General features: G+C 41.1%; 1 protein-coding gene across 3 annotated transcripts in view; it reads left to right on the forward strand.

Annotated features, from left to right (window-relative positions):
- Positions 1–14,900, forward strand: part of LOC139754901 (uncharacterized) — a 416,477-nt gene that overhangs the window by 151,071 nt on the left and 250,506 nt on the right. For all 3 annotated transcript variants that reach the window (XM_071672727.1, XM_071672729.1, XM_071672728.1), the window contains exon 2: positions 10,599–10,643. In XM_071672727.1, coding sequence (XP_071528828.1) covers positions 10,599–10,643 — 45 coding nt within the window. The remainder of the gene's footprint in view (positions 1–10,598; positions 10,644–14,900) is intronic.

Genomic DNA, 14,900 nt, shown 5'->3' on the forward strand with positions numbered 1-14,900 from the left:
TACAGCAGAGGACAGACCAAACAACCGAATATGCACCAAGCAGTAGGCCAAACAAGATAGGCTGCACCAAGGGAGATAGACACATGAATGCGAATTCCACCGAAAATAGCTTTAGTACTACGATCGAATGGATCCAAGGGAGGGAGGTAGGCTGCTTGACTCTCTGTTCCTGTTATCCGAAAAATCAGGCGAGTTATTTTGTACATGAGAGCACTGTCACTCGACTGGAGGGAGGAAAATGGATCTGCTGTAAAATTGTGCCGGTACTCGGATGACTCTGTGTCCAGCAGAGACTATTAACCAGCGCCCAGCACTCCGTCACGGTCGAGGGCCTGGCTGTCACGGGGTTATAGCCTCGTTTATGATACGTCACTGAAATCACTCGGATTCCTTGCCTGCCTCACCCTGGTCCTCGAGGGATCCAGCTGCATGATTGTGAAATTAGAGCAGAACTTGGAATTATCCGAAGCATGCACTAATACCCTTCTTGAAACGCTATGTAATGTGTAATATGCTCATGTGGAGTCGTCAGTGGGTGATTAACATTCATCCCACGTAATTACTGGAAGGAATGTATACTTCTGTACAGTGACTTTTGCCAAACGATTACTTGTCTCTTAGATAATCGAACAGTATTTGAGATGACTTTGCTAGAGATGAATATATCTTTTAAGCTCTACCACTGCGAAAAGAGATAGGAAAAATCCAACTGAAGAAATCTTTTGGTGTACGTGGTAATTTTAAGGAGTTCTAAGACAGAGATAGTAGGTAGGAAAATACAACGGAAGATGCACGTCCTACAAAATACATTTGTATCAGATGGTCACGGAGGCAAATGCCCAGCTTTCGTAGTAAGATACGAGGAACAGACAAGCCTATACACAAAGACACGTACCTCATTCACCCTCATGTCGGAACATATGTATCTAAATTGGAGTTGGCGGCATGCCGGTACTGTCTTCACTAAAGGTGATGTCCATTCGCAACATTAACCAGGTACTGAACCCACTCGTGGCTTAATCACTCGTTGATATGCTTATTCGTAATATGATAGGCTGATTTGTTAGGCGCCACTTAGCCATCCATCACAAGGCAACGATGACCGCCACACCAGAGCCCCATTACCGTATCACTTTCGCTCTCCTCGGCCACACTGTGAACCACCTCTGATCATCATATTGCCTGTCTAAGAAAACAATCGAAGTGTAAATGGGACTCTGGGGGTAGTGCAGCGGTCGACCGGTATGATGGAGGTCGTGACTTGCAGCAGAGATGAAAATATTTCAGTTTTAGTTTGACGTCAGCGCGTACCACTACATCCACAACAACGTTCATTCTGCAAGAGTCCGTCACTAGTGCCATCAAGGAACCATGGCTTAGGGAAGTCGAGGGATAACAGTATTTCCTCTACAGGAGGACGTTCCATGTCACCATCTAGAGCCACGCCTCCTGGAATACCGATGTGTCTTCTTTAAGTTGACATATCATCATATGTATGCAAAACTATATAGCATACGTTTCAGCAGTTGGCGTACTATTGTGTGAGAGTATAGAGTTAAAGCAAAAGGTTTCCTTGAGACTTCAAAACCGCGTATTAAGACCTTTTCTTCTTTCTCAAATTCTGTGAATTCCATTCGTATTCGATTGGATGGATATGGGTGCTTAAGCATGATACACGTATCAAAATAATGTGATGTCTGATTGGATGGTAACTTTAAAACGAAACTGATAGGACGCTTTTGTCACCAGTTCATAGAAACAAAGGAGAATTAAGTGTGTAAAAGATATACATCACATACGAGAGAAAAATATCATATGTATATATACATAGAGAGAGAGAGAGAGAGAGAGAGAGAGAGAGAGAGAGAGAGAGAGAGAGAGAGAGAGAGAGAGAGCACCAGGCCTCAGGTGCGTCAACTCTATCACTCTGAACCCACCACTTTTTTCCAGACGTCGCATCTCCTGAATCCCAAGTACATGGTCAAGCGGTGGAGCCAGTTAGTACATGGTAGATTGGCGGTGAGTTTTATCTGCTCCAGTGATCTGAATATTGTTGGAGGACCCGGTGACCAGAGCGAAGGAGGAGAGCGGGGTGGTGTTGACCAGATGGAAGAAGGCGGTGGGTCCAGCTGAGATATGTGTTGAGGAGGACAGAAAGAATTTCTGGGTCAAAGTTTGTACCGTGAATTTCGCATCTTATGTTATGAAACATGGCATAGAAGATTGCCCATGGCATGGTGATGGGTTGGGTATAGTGGTGGAGTGAGTGTTAATGACCGTGATGGTGGTTCTTTCGTTGGTAATTGCTTCAGAATGGAAATACAAATTTGTTGTACAGTGAATATCCTTGAAAAAAAAAAGGATTACGTAAGTAAATGTTTGCTAATGAGGGTTTCCTTAGAATAAGTGCATCTCGAAGTGGGCCGCCATTACTGAAGTGACTGTGTTTTAAGTAAATTTGTTGATGTGGTACACGGGCGTACATAAGGAAGGACATATAGCAGATGACCTGATGATCTTTGATGAAGGTATTGCTGGAGAACAATAACAGAACCCTGCATTCCTAACCTGGATAGGTTAAGACAGGATAGTAGAGAAGTGAGACTATTACCAGAATATGTATGTGGAATTAGTGGTTGGGGTAGGTGAAAACGTTGAAGAATACGAGCGTTGGTGGTGGTATGTAGTAATTTGCGAGTGTTGTTGGAGAGAAGGTTATCGTAGTGGAAAGTGTTGGTGATGAGAGTTCATTGGTAAATTCTCTGCGTTTGTAGGATGAGCTGGTAAGTGCAATGCGTATCAGAAAATTAAGTCTCGCTGTAAAGAAAAATCATTTGATGAAGGGATTAAGTTGGTGAAGCTATTTGTGTGTGTGTGTGTGTGTGTGTGTGTGTGTGTGTGTGTGTGTGTGTGTGTGTGTGTGTGTGTTTAAGGTCTGAGTGTGCCGGCTGAGTGAGAGTTGATCTTGAGTTTGTGAATGGAGTGAGAGAGTTAACGGCGTCATGGTAATTGATCGTCTTGGTGGAATAAGTGACTCTATGCAGTAAGTATGGTGGTAGAGTAAATGGTGAAAGTATGGTGGCGGAGTGAACGCCTCGGTAACGCAAGTTTGGCTGTAGAGTGAAAATAACTCTATGAATTATGGTAGTTAAATGGAAGAACTGATAAGTGGTGGTGGTGGAGTGAATGACTCGATGTGGTAAACATCTAGTGGAATGTGTGTCTTGATCGTGTTGTTACGAGTGAGATCTGGCAGTTAGTGTGTGGATGGAATGCGTGTGATTGTGGAGGATGAAGGATAATTGAAATAGACTATGTGTGCCGGTAGAGAGTGTCTGCTGGTAGACTATTGGAATAGTACGTTCGTGAAGTCTGGGATGCTGTAGGGAGAATTTTCGTGGAACGAATGTGTCTGTGAATGAAGGTCAGTGAAGGATGCACTGAATATGTTCACGAAAGTGTTTTTCCATTAGTGGTATATATATATTTTTCTGAACGAAGATATCAGTGGGTAATGAATGCCCTGATAAACGGAGATGAACGTGATCGTTTTCGTAAAACATAAGAAGTCACTGTCATGATATCAGGAAAGTGATCAGTTTCCTTGACGCAAAATTTGCCATTATTACCACATTATATATATATATATATATATATATATATATATATATATATATATATATATATATATATATATATATATATATATCCCTGGGGATAGGGGAGAAAGAATACTTCCCACGTATTCCCTGCGTGTCGTAGAAGGCGACTAAAAGGGGAGGGAGCGGGGGGCTGGAAATCCTCCCCTCTCATTATTCTTTTTTTTTAATTTTCCAAAAGAAGGAACAGAGAAGGGGGCCAGGTGAGGATATTCCCTCAAAGGCCCAGTTCTCTGTTCTTAACGCTACCTCGCTAACGCGGGAAATGGCGAATAGTTTGAAAGAAAGAAAAAGAATATATATATATATATATATATATATATATATATATATATATGCACCTGGGCATGAGAAGAAAGATCAAGAGAGGCAAGTGTTTTGGGAGCAGCTGAATGAGTGTGTTAGTGGTTTTGATGCACGAGACCGGGTTATAGTGATGGGTGATTTGAATGCAAAGGTGAGTAATGTGGCAGTTGAGGGAATAATTGGTATACATGGGGTGTTCAGTGTTGTAAATGGAAATGGTGAAGAGCTTGTAGATTTATGTGCTGAAAAAGGACTGATGATTGGGAATACCTGGTTTAAAAAGCGAGATATACATAAGTATACTTATGTAAGTAGGAGAGATGGCCAGAGAGCGTTATTGGATTACGTGTTAATTGACAGGCGTGCGAAAGAGAGACTTTTGGATGTTAATGTGCTGAGAGGTGCAACTGGAGGAATGTCTGATCATTATCTTGTGGAGGCTAAGGTGAAGATCTGTATGGGTTTTCAGAAAAGAAGAGTGAATGTTGGGGTGAAGAGGGTGGTGAGAGTAAGTGAGCTTGAGAAGGAGACCTGTGTGAGGAAGTACCAGGAGAGACTGAGTACAGAATGGAAAAAGGTGAGAACAATGGAAGCAAGGGGAGTGGGGGAGGAATGGGATGTATTTAGGGAATCAGTGATGGATTGTGCAAAAGATGCTTGTGGCATGAGAAGAGTGGGAGGTGGGTTGATTAGAAAGGGTAGTGAGTGGTGGGATGAAGAAGTAAGAGTATTAGTGAAAGAGAAGAGAGAGGCATTTGGACGATTTTTGCAGGGAAAAAATGCAATTGAGTGGGAGATGTATAAAAGAAAGAGACAGGAGGTCAAGAGAAAGGTGCAAGAGGTGAAAAAAAGGGCAAATGAGAGTTGGGGTGAGAGACTATCAGTAAATTTTAGGGAGAATAAAAAGATGTTCTGGAAGGAGGTAAATAAAGTGCGTAAGACAAGGGAGCAAATGGGAACTTCAGTGAAGGGCGCAAATGGGGAGGTGATAACAAGTAGTGGTGATGTGAGAAGGAGATGGAGTGAGTATTTTGAAGGTTTGCTGAATGTGTTTGATGATAGAGTGGCAGATATAGGGTGTTTTGGTCGAGGTGGTGTGCAAAGTGAGAGGGTTAGGGAAAATGATTTGGTAAACAGAGAAGAGGTAGTGAAAGCTTTGCGGAAGATGAAAGCCGGCAAGGCAGCAGGTTTGGATGGTATTGCAGTGGAATTTATTAAAAAAGGGGGTGACTGTATTGTTGACTGGTTGGTAAGGTTATTTAATGTATGTATGACTCATGGTGAGGTGCCTGAGGATTGGCGGAATGCGTGCATAGTGCCATTGTACAAAGGCAAAGGGGATAAGAGTGAGTGCTCAAATTACAGAGGTATAAGTTTGTTGAGTATTCCTGGTAAATTATATGGGAGGGTATTGATTGAGAGGGTGAAGGCATGTACAGAGCATCAGATTGGGGAAGAGCAGTGTGGTTTCAGAAGTGGTAGAGGATGTGTGGATCAGGTGTTTGCTTTGAAGAATGTATGTGAGAAATACTTAGAAAAGCAAATGTATTTGTATGTAGCATTTATGGATCTGGAGAAGGCATATGATAGAGTTGATAGAGATGCTCTGTGGAAGGTATTAAGAATATATGGTGTGGGAGGAAAGTTGTTAGAAGCAGTGAAAAGTTTTTATCGAGGATGTAAGGCATGTGTACGTGTAGGAAGAGAGGAAAGTGATTGGTTCTCAGTGAATGTAGGTTTGCGGCAGGGGTGTGTGATGTCTCCATGGTTGTTTAATTTGTTTATGGATGGGGTTGTTAGGGAGGTAAATGCAAGAGTTTTGGAAAGAGGGGCAAGTATGAAGTCTGTTGGGGATGAGAGAGCTTGGGAAGTGAGTCAGTTGTTGTTCGCTGATGATACAGCGCTGGTGGCTGATTCATGTGAGAAACTGCAGAAGCTGGTGACTGAGTTTGGTAAAGTGTGTGGAAGAAGAAAGTTAAGAGTAAATGTGAATAAGAGCAAGGTTATTAGGTACAGTAGGGTGGAGGGTCAAGTCAATTGGGAGGTGAGTTTGAATGGAGAAAAACTGGAGGAAGTGAAGTGTTTTAGATATCTGGGAGTGGATCTGGCAGCGGATGGAACCATGGAAGCGGAAGTGGATCATAGGGTGGGGGAGGGGGCGAAAATTCTGGGGGCCTTGAAGAATGTGTGGAAGTCAAGAACATTATCTCGGAAAGCAAAAATGGGTATGTTTGAAGGAATAGTGGTTCCAACAATGTTGTATGGTTGCGAGGCGTGGGCTATGGATAGAGTTGTGCGCAGGAGGATGGATGTGCTGGAAATGAGATGTTTGAGGACAATGTGTGGTGTGAGGTGGTTTGATCGAGTGAGTAACGTAAGGGTAAGAGAGATGTGTGGAAATAAAAAGAGCGTGGTTGAGAGAGCAGAAGAGGGTGTTTTGAAGTGGTTTGGGCACATGGAGAGAATGAGTGAGGAAAGATTGACCAAGAGGATATATGTGTCGGAGGTGGAGGGAACGAGGAGAAGAGGGAGACCAAATTGGAGGTGGAAAGATGGAGTGAAAAAGATTTTGTGTGATCGGGGCCTGAACATGCAGGAGGGTGAAAGGAGGGCAAGGAATAGAGTGAATTGGAGCGATGTGGTATACCGGGGTTGACGTGCTGTCAGTGGATTGAATCAAGGCATGTGAAGCGTCTGGGGTAAACCATGGAAAGCTGTGTAGGTATGTATATTTGCGTGTGTGGATGTATGTATATACATGTGTATGGGGGGGGTTGGGCCATTTCTTTCGTCTGTTTCCTTGCGCTACCTCGCAAACGCGGGAGACAGCGACAAAGTATAAAAAAAAAAAAAAAAATATATATATATATATATATATATATATATATATATATATATATATATATATATATATATATATATATATATATATATATATGGTAGAAAATATGGAAGTAGATTATAATGGATTTTTATGAAATTGTAGTACAGTTAGCAGCTTTAATGACCAGAGAGAGAAAAAAAAAACTGAACGAAGTGGAAAACTTCTCCACCGGTGCTGGCCCTACTGGATGCTGACACAGTGTTGGATCAAAGGGAAGATGTTGATCTGCATCTTAATTGTGGTGGTGTGTAGTGGGGCCGCGTACTCTGGTCCGGGGCAGAGGAGGTTTTGGACTAGGGCCAAAAATTTCATGGTGCTGTTGATGCTGACATACTAACGTTTCAGGGATAAAGAATAGGACCAGATATACGTCACTGCAGTTACTTGAAACAAATGACAACAAAGATAAGTGAAAGTATCAGTACAACTATTCCGATGCCTTCTTTACGACAGCAGTGCCTCATGTCCAAGGTGTGAAGTGCGAACATTAAATCTAAGGTAAACAGGAGTCATGTTTATGGTGAGTATATGTAAAGATAAACAAAGAAAAGAAAACTCGAGATAGTATATTCTCCAGTTGAGTAGAAATATGAGGGAAAAAGGGATTTAGTGTGGTCAAAGAAAACGACGAAAAGTGGAAGGTAAAAAAAGGTTTGTATCATTACAAGTAGTAAAAAAATGGGAAGCACCTTTGGCTTCATTATGTTGTAAAGCCACTGGAGGAATTGGAGTCTGTGTTCCCTCTGCCCCTCGTATCATGCATGAAAAAAATAGATTATTAAAGTGAACGACTTGAAAAGCACAAGATATTGTTGAGGTACATTGTGAGCCGTGTACACTAGCCAGCTGATGTTGGCTCCTTCATTTCAACCACTGCAGATATGCAGATTCAACTGTGCTTATGCATTTTTCCATTCGCCCCTCAGCGTCTCAGAACACATAACACAACCACCATTAAAAATCATCTCAACATAATCTCCAAGGGAGTCCTCCATTTTCTATTCTGTCAGTCCTCAGTCGTATCATTTTCCTTACATCTGAATTTCTGCACCTGACGTAACACCACGCTGGCCACCTGAACCACATATTTCTTATTCGTTTGCAAGAAACACATTATACTCAAGATTTATCATGTATACATAGGTCGTTAGATATTTCATATCCCACGCAGTTCCCGGCTTTCGTGTGCTGAAGATTAAGGGAAAGCCTATGTTTTGCTGGTGTGTGTGTGTGTGTGTAATTACCTATTTTTCCTGTACGGCAAGGCAGTTTTACGCTCGTGGGGCCCCATCACTTGAACATTTTCAACTACCTCTCAATTATTAGAAGTATATATGCTGTCCGCATTTACCATGTCCTTGTTCAGAGAATCTCATTTTTCCACCACTCTTTACTCTAAGCATAGTTTCTTTACTTCTGTTCTAACAAGTCTTTTGCTTAATTTCATGATATGTCCTCTGGTTGTTCTCTCCTCAAAATATTTAATTTTGTATTTCATAGCCACGTACTTGCAATATATCAGTAAAACTAAAATAACTAAACACTTATTTGAAGCAAAGATAATGGAGCTTACGTTTGGTTACAGGTTAAACTTCTTACTTTAAATTCGTGTGTTAGAATGGTGTCACATCAGAATTAGTTTATCCATTAATAAGATATAATGTTCCTCTCGCTCATTATGCTAACAGGATACAAATGTGTTGTTCCAGTAATATGATATCATGAGTTAACCGAAGTATCACAATGTAAGTCTCATGATGTATTCATATATGCCAGTATAAGACTTCAGCAATATTGAGAGTAATTGTAGTAAAATTACGGCGCAGTAGAAATGCAACACATCAAGTCAGACGCAAATCACTGTTAATTTACACTTATGAACTGCAGTCGGGTAACCACTAGTGCAGCAGTTAAACTTTTATTTAGCAGTTTTCCTGTACCCTGACATCACAGAAACGTAGGTATACAGGCATTTGATTGGTCAAGGGCAGATAACTAATTGGTATAGGTACAATGGAAATGGTGAAAGAACGTGATTGACTGAAATGTGAAAAGCGAAGTAATACGTCTAGTAGCAGAGGTGGACAGAGATAGATGACACCAGTAGCTCAAAGCAGTGAGTTGGTTGATGAAGGTAAGCCTAAGCTGAAAACCTTTATTGTTCTTAAACTTTCCACTATTGATTTCGTTACATCTATATAGCTATTTAGTTAAAGTAAAAGCTCTCTTCTTTGGCCTATTTGTTGTCTTATAAAGTTGTTTTGCTCCTTCTGAAAGGAGCCGTGTTTATAAAGATAGAATCAGACCCAAGATCAGGTTTTACTTTCCAGCAGAACAGTCGTACTACTACTTACAGCGTAACCCCCGTTTTCCCATAGGACAAATCTTTCTAACACTCCTCATACCAACTTCAAACACTTATCGTTGCTGAAGACCTTGTGAAACCCTGCACCGTAGTGATATGAAACTTATCTCGATCTCACAACTTGAGGACGCACCAGTAAAGCACTAGGGCGGCCTCCTCTCATACCTCATTGAGATTCCCAGTAGGAGACCATGTGCAACTCTCTTGCGCGCGTTTGCATATGACTCTGTAATGGCGAAAGAGGCGTCTTTAGTTGATAAGGTGAAGGTACATAGAACTCCAAGTCGGTGATCAGCCCTCGCATCCTGGGGTATGGCGACCTTAAGGGCCGAGTGGTGCCGGGTCAGCTGCAGGAGAGGATCCTCTTCAGACTCTTGTCTTTGCAGGAGAAATTTCACATGTATTTGAGCATCCCACTGGATACCAAGTTAAACCATTACATTGTAGCTACGTCGACGGACTGTGACTCGGTTGTAGCAAATCTTTAAGAACGTTGCAGGACCGAAATTTTCGTGACTCCCACAATAGCTGCGGAAACGCCAGTGGCGTCATTGTGAGATTCCTTTGCGAGAACAAAATCATAGAATCTTTGAGAATGGTTACTACGAATTTGTAAAATGACCTTAAGCTGAAACCATTCCAAAACCATTTTTGGTTGCTGTGAAATGTTCATACAACTTTTCTGCAACGTTTTCAAGAAACTGAGACACCTTTATACAATCGCATTCAATCTCTAATCTCCTTTTTCCATACTTGATTGCTAAGGCAGTGCCTGGTACAGACGGAGAAAGGCCGCGTCCGCTAACATCCATTATTTAGCTGTAATCGAAACCCCAATGCTGCCTGACTAGGGAGTTTGAGTTTATCATCTTCATCTTAGTTCTTTAGGAACTGCCCAAAATATGCTCATCGATGCAGGTGGAAAGATTACGTAGGATCTCTGTCATATAAGCGTCCCCGCAGACCCTACATGTACGGCAAGATGAACGATGGGCAGTGGGACTTGATCCTTGTATTTGAATTTACTGACTGATTCTCTCTCTCTCTCTCTCTCTCTCTCTCTCTCTCTCTCTCTCTCTCTCTCTCTCTCTCTCTCTCTCTCTCTCTCTCTCTCTCAACATTCTTTGGAGTCTGTCCATTGTCTTCTCTCCCCCCTACAAAAAAAAAATAATTTCCTCCACTTCAACTAATATAACTCCTCTCTCTCTCTCTCTCTCTCTCTCTCTCTCTCTCTCTCTCTCTCTCTCTCTCTCTCTCTCTCTCTCTCTCTCTCTCTCTCTCAACATTCTTTGGAGTCTGTGCATTGTCTGTCTCTCCCTCCCTCCCCCAAAGAAAAAAAAAGATGTTTCTTCCACTTCAACTGATATAACTTTCCTCTCCACAGGAGGAGCTACCGAGACACCACCGTTGCCTGTCATCAGTGGCTCAGGTAAGTCAGTACTCTCCCCTTAATGTTGTCTGATCGCTCTGTTTACCATCGCACACATATGTTATATTCTTTCGCTCGCTTATCTGTGTGTGTGTGACGTGAGCGCAAACCTTAGGTTTCGATCATTTCCATCACGATGTTTTAAGTGTTTGAGACGTTTTTGCACTATTCCAAATTGTTGTATTTAATCTTTGGTCGAGAAAAAAAAAGTTATATCTATATCCAGAAAAACACAAGAAGCGTAATTGTAACGTAATATTCGTGCAGTGTGGGAACTTTAAGCGTTCGAGGTGTGCACGTCGCAACCCATATAGCACATCAGTCCCGTTCTTTTTCTTCAACGCATGCCTCTCACCCACCTGACTTTTCAGGCCCTGTTATCCTAGAGCCCTCTTTACTCCTACCCTCCGTCTCCTCCTGGATCTCAAACCAAATGCAGGAAATATCGCAGGGATACTTGCATATAAGGTGAGTCCTTGTGCATAGATGTTCCCGTAGTAACCATGAGCACCACTCCTTTCCTTTCATCGTATTTTGGCCACGTACGTGTCATATGAAAGAGCCGCAATCTCCCTTTTAAACGGTAAGAAGAACGCAAACTTCTACTGTAAACAACGATCATGATCGCTGTGGTGCAGCTTCTTGGCACCTGCCTTTGTTAACGTCCGTTACATAACCACACCATACATAAGGGTGGCCTGAGATCTCGCCATTATTCATCACACTCGTATCAGAATGAAATGAGCTTCTTCGTTGGTCTTATTTTGCATTCAATCATACTACATTGTTTTTTCGTACTTTATTCGATAGGTTGTAGGCGTTCATTGCACTTAGGACAAAGGAATACAATCTTTTAGATAAGTTATGGAGACCAATTGTCTTTGTCAGTTTGCAATTTCTTTATGGACACAAGTTGTAGGCTATATAAGAGCCTTCAAGCACCTTTTTACGTAAAGAAACTGACTCTAAAAATAATTCATTATGATTTGAGCGTTGTAATGGCTCGTATAATTTCTTTATATAGGTATAAATCCTTCAGTAACTAGCTAAATGGATTAATCTTCATTGATCGTCTTCTGTCGTAATCTGTACATTCTACAGTAACTCCATTTCGTTGTACACCTTGCTTCTAAAATTTCTAAATCTCTAACCTCTTTGTTCTTCAGTATATGAAAATCGTGTAAATCTTCAGCATAGGTAGACGCTTGATATCATTCTAACTTAATTTCATATGACAAAGTATCTTGTGATGGAGAGGTTCAGATATTCGCTTGCTCTTGTTAACCCTGACAACACACGAGTGTTCTCCTTGGGAAAGGTGAGTTCAGATTCTCTTCAGATTCGTAAGAGATGAAAGTAAAACCAAGTTCCTGGGGTATTAAAGGTAAGGGTTTGATTTCGAACTTGGAAAAACTAACCTTCCCGTGGATAATAACGTGGAAGCCGTAGGAGAGAAGGGATTAGGGACTAGAACGCTCAAACTGATCCGATAAAAGAAGCAGCTGAGAGAGATCTAGTCTTCCTATCTCAAGAAGACGCTTTTCTATTGCAATAAAAGTCTGAGAATTGTCTCGGCGTAGAGAACTTGCGTGGATTTTTAACAAAAGCTAAACCTTGAAAGTTATTCTTTGTTTCTCTTGAAACTCTCTATTTTTACGCTTTGAAGTCGGTGTTAAATACTGGTGGTGGTGGTGGTGGACGTCTAACATGAAGTGATGTATATACATATTGTCCCAGCATAATATAATGTTATTGAAATCTATACACAGAGTCAGACTGTAGTCCTAACTTTACGTAAAGTCACGTGTTGAAAAGTAAAGCTGGATGTGCGAGAACTTGAAGACGTAACGCAAATCTCTAATGAGCAACTCATGAATCTTTAAACAAATAATTTGCCCCATCCTTAACAGCAGCCTTCCCTGGGGGCCAGTTTATCATGCGCTGTCTTCCTGCCTGGCGGAAACCTGTCTGTGAATTAAGATTAATCACCCAATTGCCTTAGTTGTATCTCTCGCTCAAGGGCTCCACCTTGATGGACCAGCTGTTTACGAAGGGTGTTTAATAACCAGTCATAAGAGGGGTTTTCAGGGATGACTTTCAAAACAAATGATACTTTCTTTTAAACGCTTCTCTAGTCCAGGCATGCATGAGAAATGTACAAATATTTTCTCTGGCTTCGAATCTGAATTAAAATTCTCCGTAGCACAACTGCGAAGGCAAACCAAGCTTATGTTAGTGGTATATCATTATAGAAAAGTAATAACTGCGTCTGTGGTGTGATTGGCTTCAACAATGTTGCCATCCTAATGAAAAACATGAATTCTACGAAACGTGCTACCGTCTGTCCCTTGTCTATGGGTATTTTGTTTTTTGTTAGTGTGTCTACTCCAAGTCCCTACAGGGTATCCACGTCCCTACAGGGTATCATCACTGGTAATTAGAGCAACCTATATACTTAGCTGGGTCACAGGTCATCGTCACGGCTTGTCACCCTTCTCCGAGTCCATAACAAAGCTTCTCCATCTTTGCTTCCCCCAAGAGCGCATAGCTGCACCTCTCATCTGACGGAGGGATTGCATGCATGCCTTCACATTCATGGTCGTTTAGGTCACCCTTCAGTCTTGGCCGGTTAAGTTCTCTTACATGTCGAAGGGAACATCACTTTGGTTTTTTGTTTCTCGAAATCCATCTATATCATCTGCCAAAATAATGGCATATTCTGTGATATGATTATCACTGTATATTGAGATGTCTCTTGGTACTTATATATGAACGCTGATTTTATCTCCCACCTGCACTCCAAGAACAAAGAACATGCTACTCTGAAAAAAAAGAGTCGTAATCCAAATTTAGGAAGGCATCTATGTGTCAACTGTCTCATCTGATCATATTACTTTTTCATTCTTTTTATTTGGTTCGGCCATATATCGCTTATGATAATCTTTGGATGAAAGTTCGATTCCCTGAATTACTGTGGAGGTGTGCACAGTGGAAAGATCCTCTGAGTGACACAGAACTGTGGTTCTTATCCATTTTTCTATGACGAGTCATTTCAATTTTTCGAAGGTTAATTGTAACTCCATCCAAGACTGACATAGCTTGCTTATGATTGAGTTTTCGTCAAAATCAGAAAAAAAAGATGGTAACTGGAGCCACTAAAGTTACTGACTGTTACAAAACAAAGTGAAGCAACTCAGGCTTGATCAGACGTTTATAATACGACACGGAAGAGCTGCCATTTTTGGCGTTGGAACAGACGTTGTTTGCAAGCCGTGGAGGCGCCCCGTTGGCGTCACATCTCCATGAAAGATGCTTGGCGAACCCTGAGTAAGAACTTTACATCGAGAATCATTATAGTATTGATGTGAATGATAATGATATTAATAGTAATGATAACTGTTGTTATTATTGTTGTCATTATTCTTATTTATCTTTATTGTTTTTGTAGCAGAAGTACTCCTTCCATGAAGGAAGTGTCTGTAAATAGATTATCATTATCATTATATTAACATTATTATTGATATTATCATTATCATTATCATTATCATTATTATGCCGTTAATGTTGTGACTAAAAACGCTGTGACCTGTCATGATTATTCACAGCAATTTAGTATAGACAACGCAGAGCTGTAGGGATCTATACCGCCAGTGAAGGGAATAACAAGTTGGCATTACATATATTTTGTCCCTAAGCTGTTATACAAATAGTTATGTGGCTGATGCTTGATGAAGTAATGGTATGAATGAAGGCAATGCCTGACAGGTGCTAGGTTGGACCTTCGCTGCCTCAGATGTCCAAATTCTATCCCCGGAGGATGAAAAGAAGTAAAAGGATGATAGAGAAAGAATAACTCGCGTATTCAAGACAAGCTGCATTCATGGTATATATATATATATATATATATATATATATATATATATATATATATATATATATATATATATATACGACTAGATAAAACAAAGTTGTTTAAACCACGCAGTGTTGATCACTAAAACGGAGAGAGAGAGAGAGAGAGAGAGGGAGGGAGAGAGAAAGAGAGAGGGAGAGAGGGAGAGAGAGAGAGAAGAATGCAGCGGAGAGGAAGGGATGGTTGAGGAGTGGAGATGCCAGGACAATGAATGAGACTAAAGACTTTTGATTACCATCTCGTTAACAGAGAGAGAGAGAGGGACAGGAAGGACCTTCCTAGATACATGACCAGTCCTCCATATTTAGCGAAAGAAAAAAACTTGAGATAGGAAACCATTGTTT

Source organism: Panulirus ornatus, chromosome 18 (assembly GCF_036320965.1).
Source record: "Panulirus ornatus isolate Po-2019 chromosome 18, ASM3632096v1, whole genome shotgun sequence".
NCBI lineage: Eukaryota > Metazoa > Arthropoda > Malacostraca > Decapoda > Palinuridae > Panulirus > Panulirus ornatus.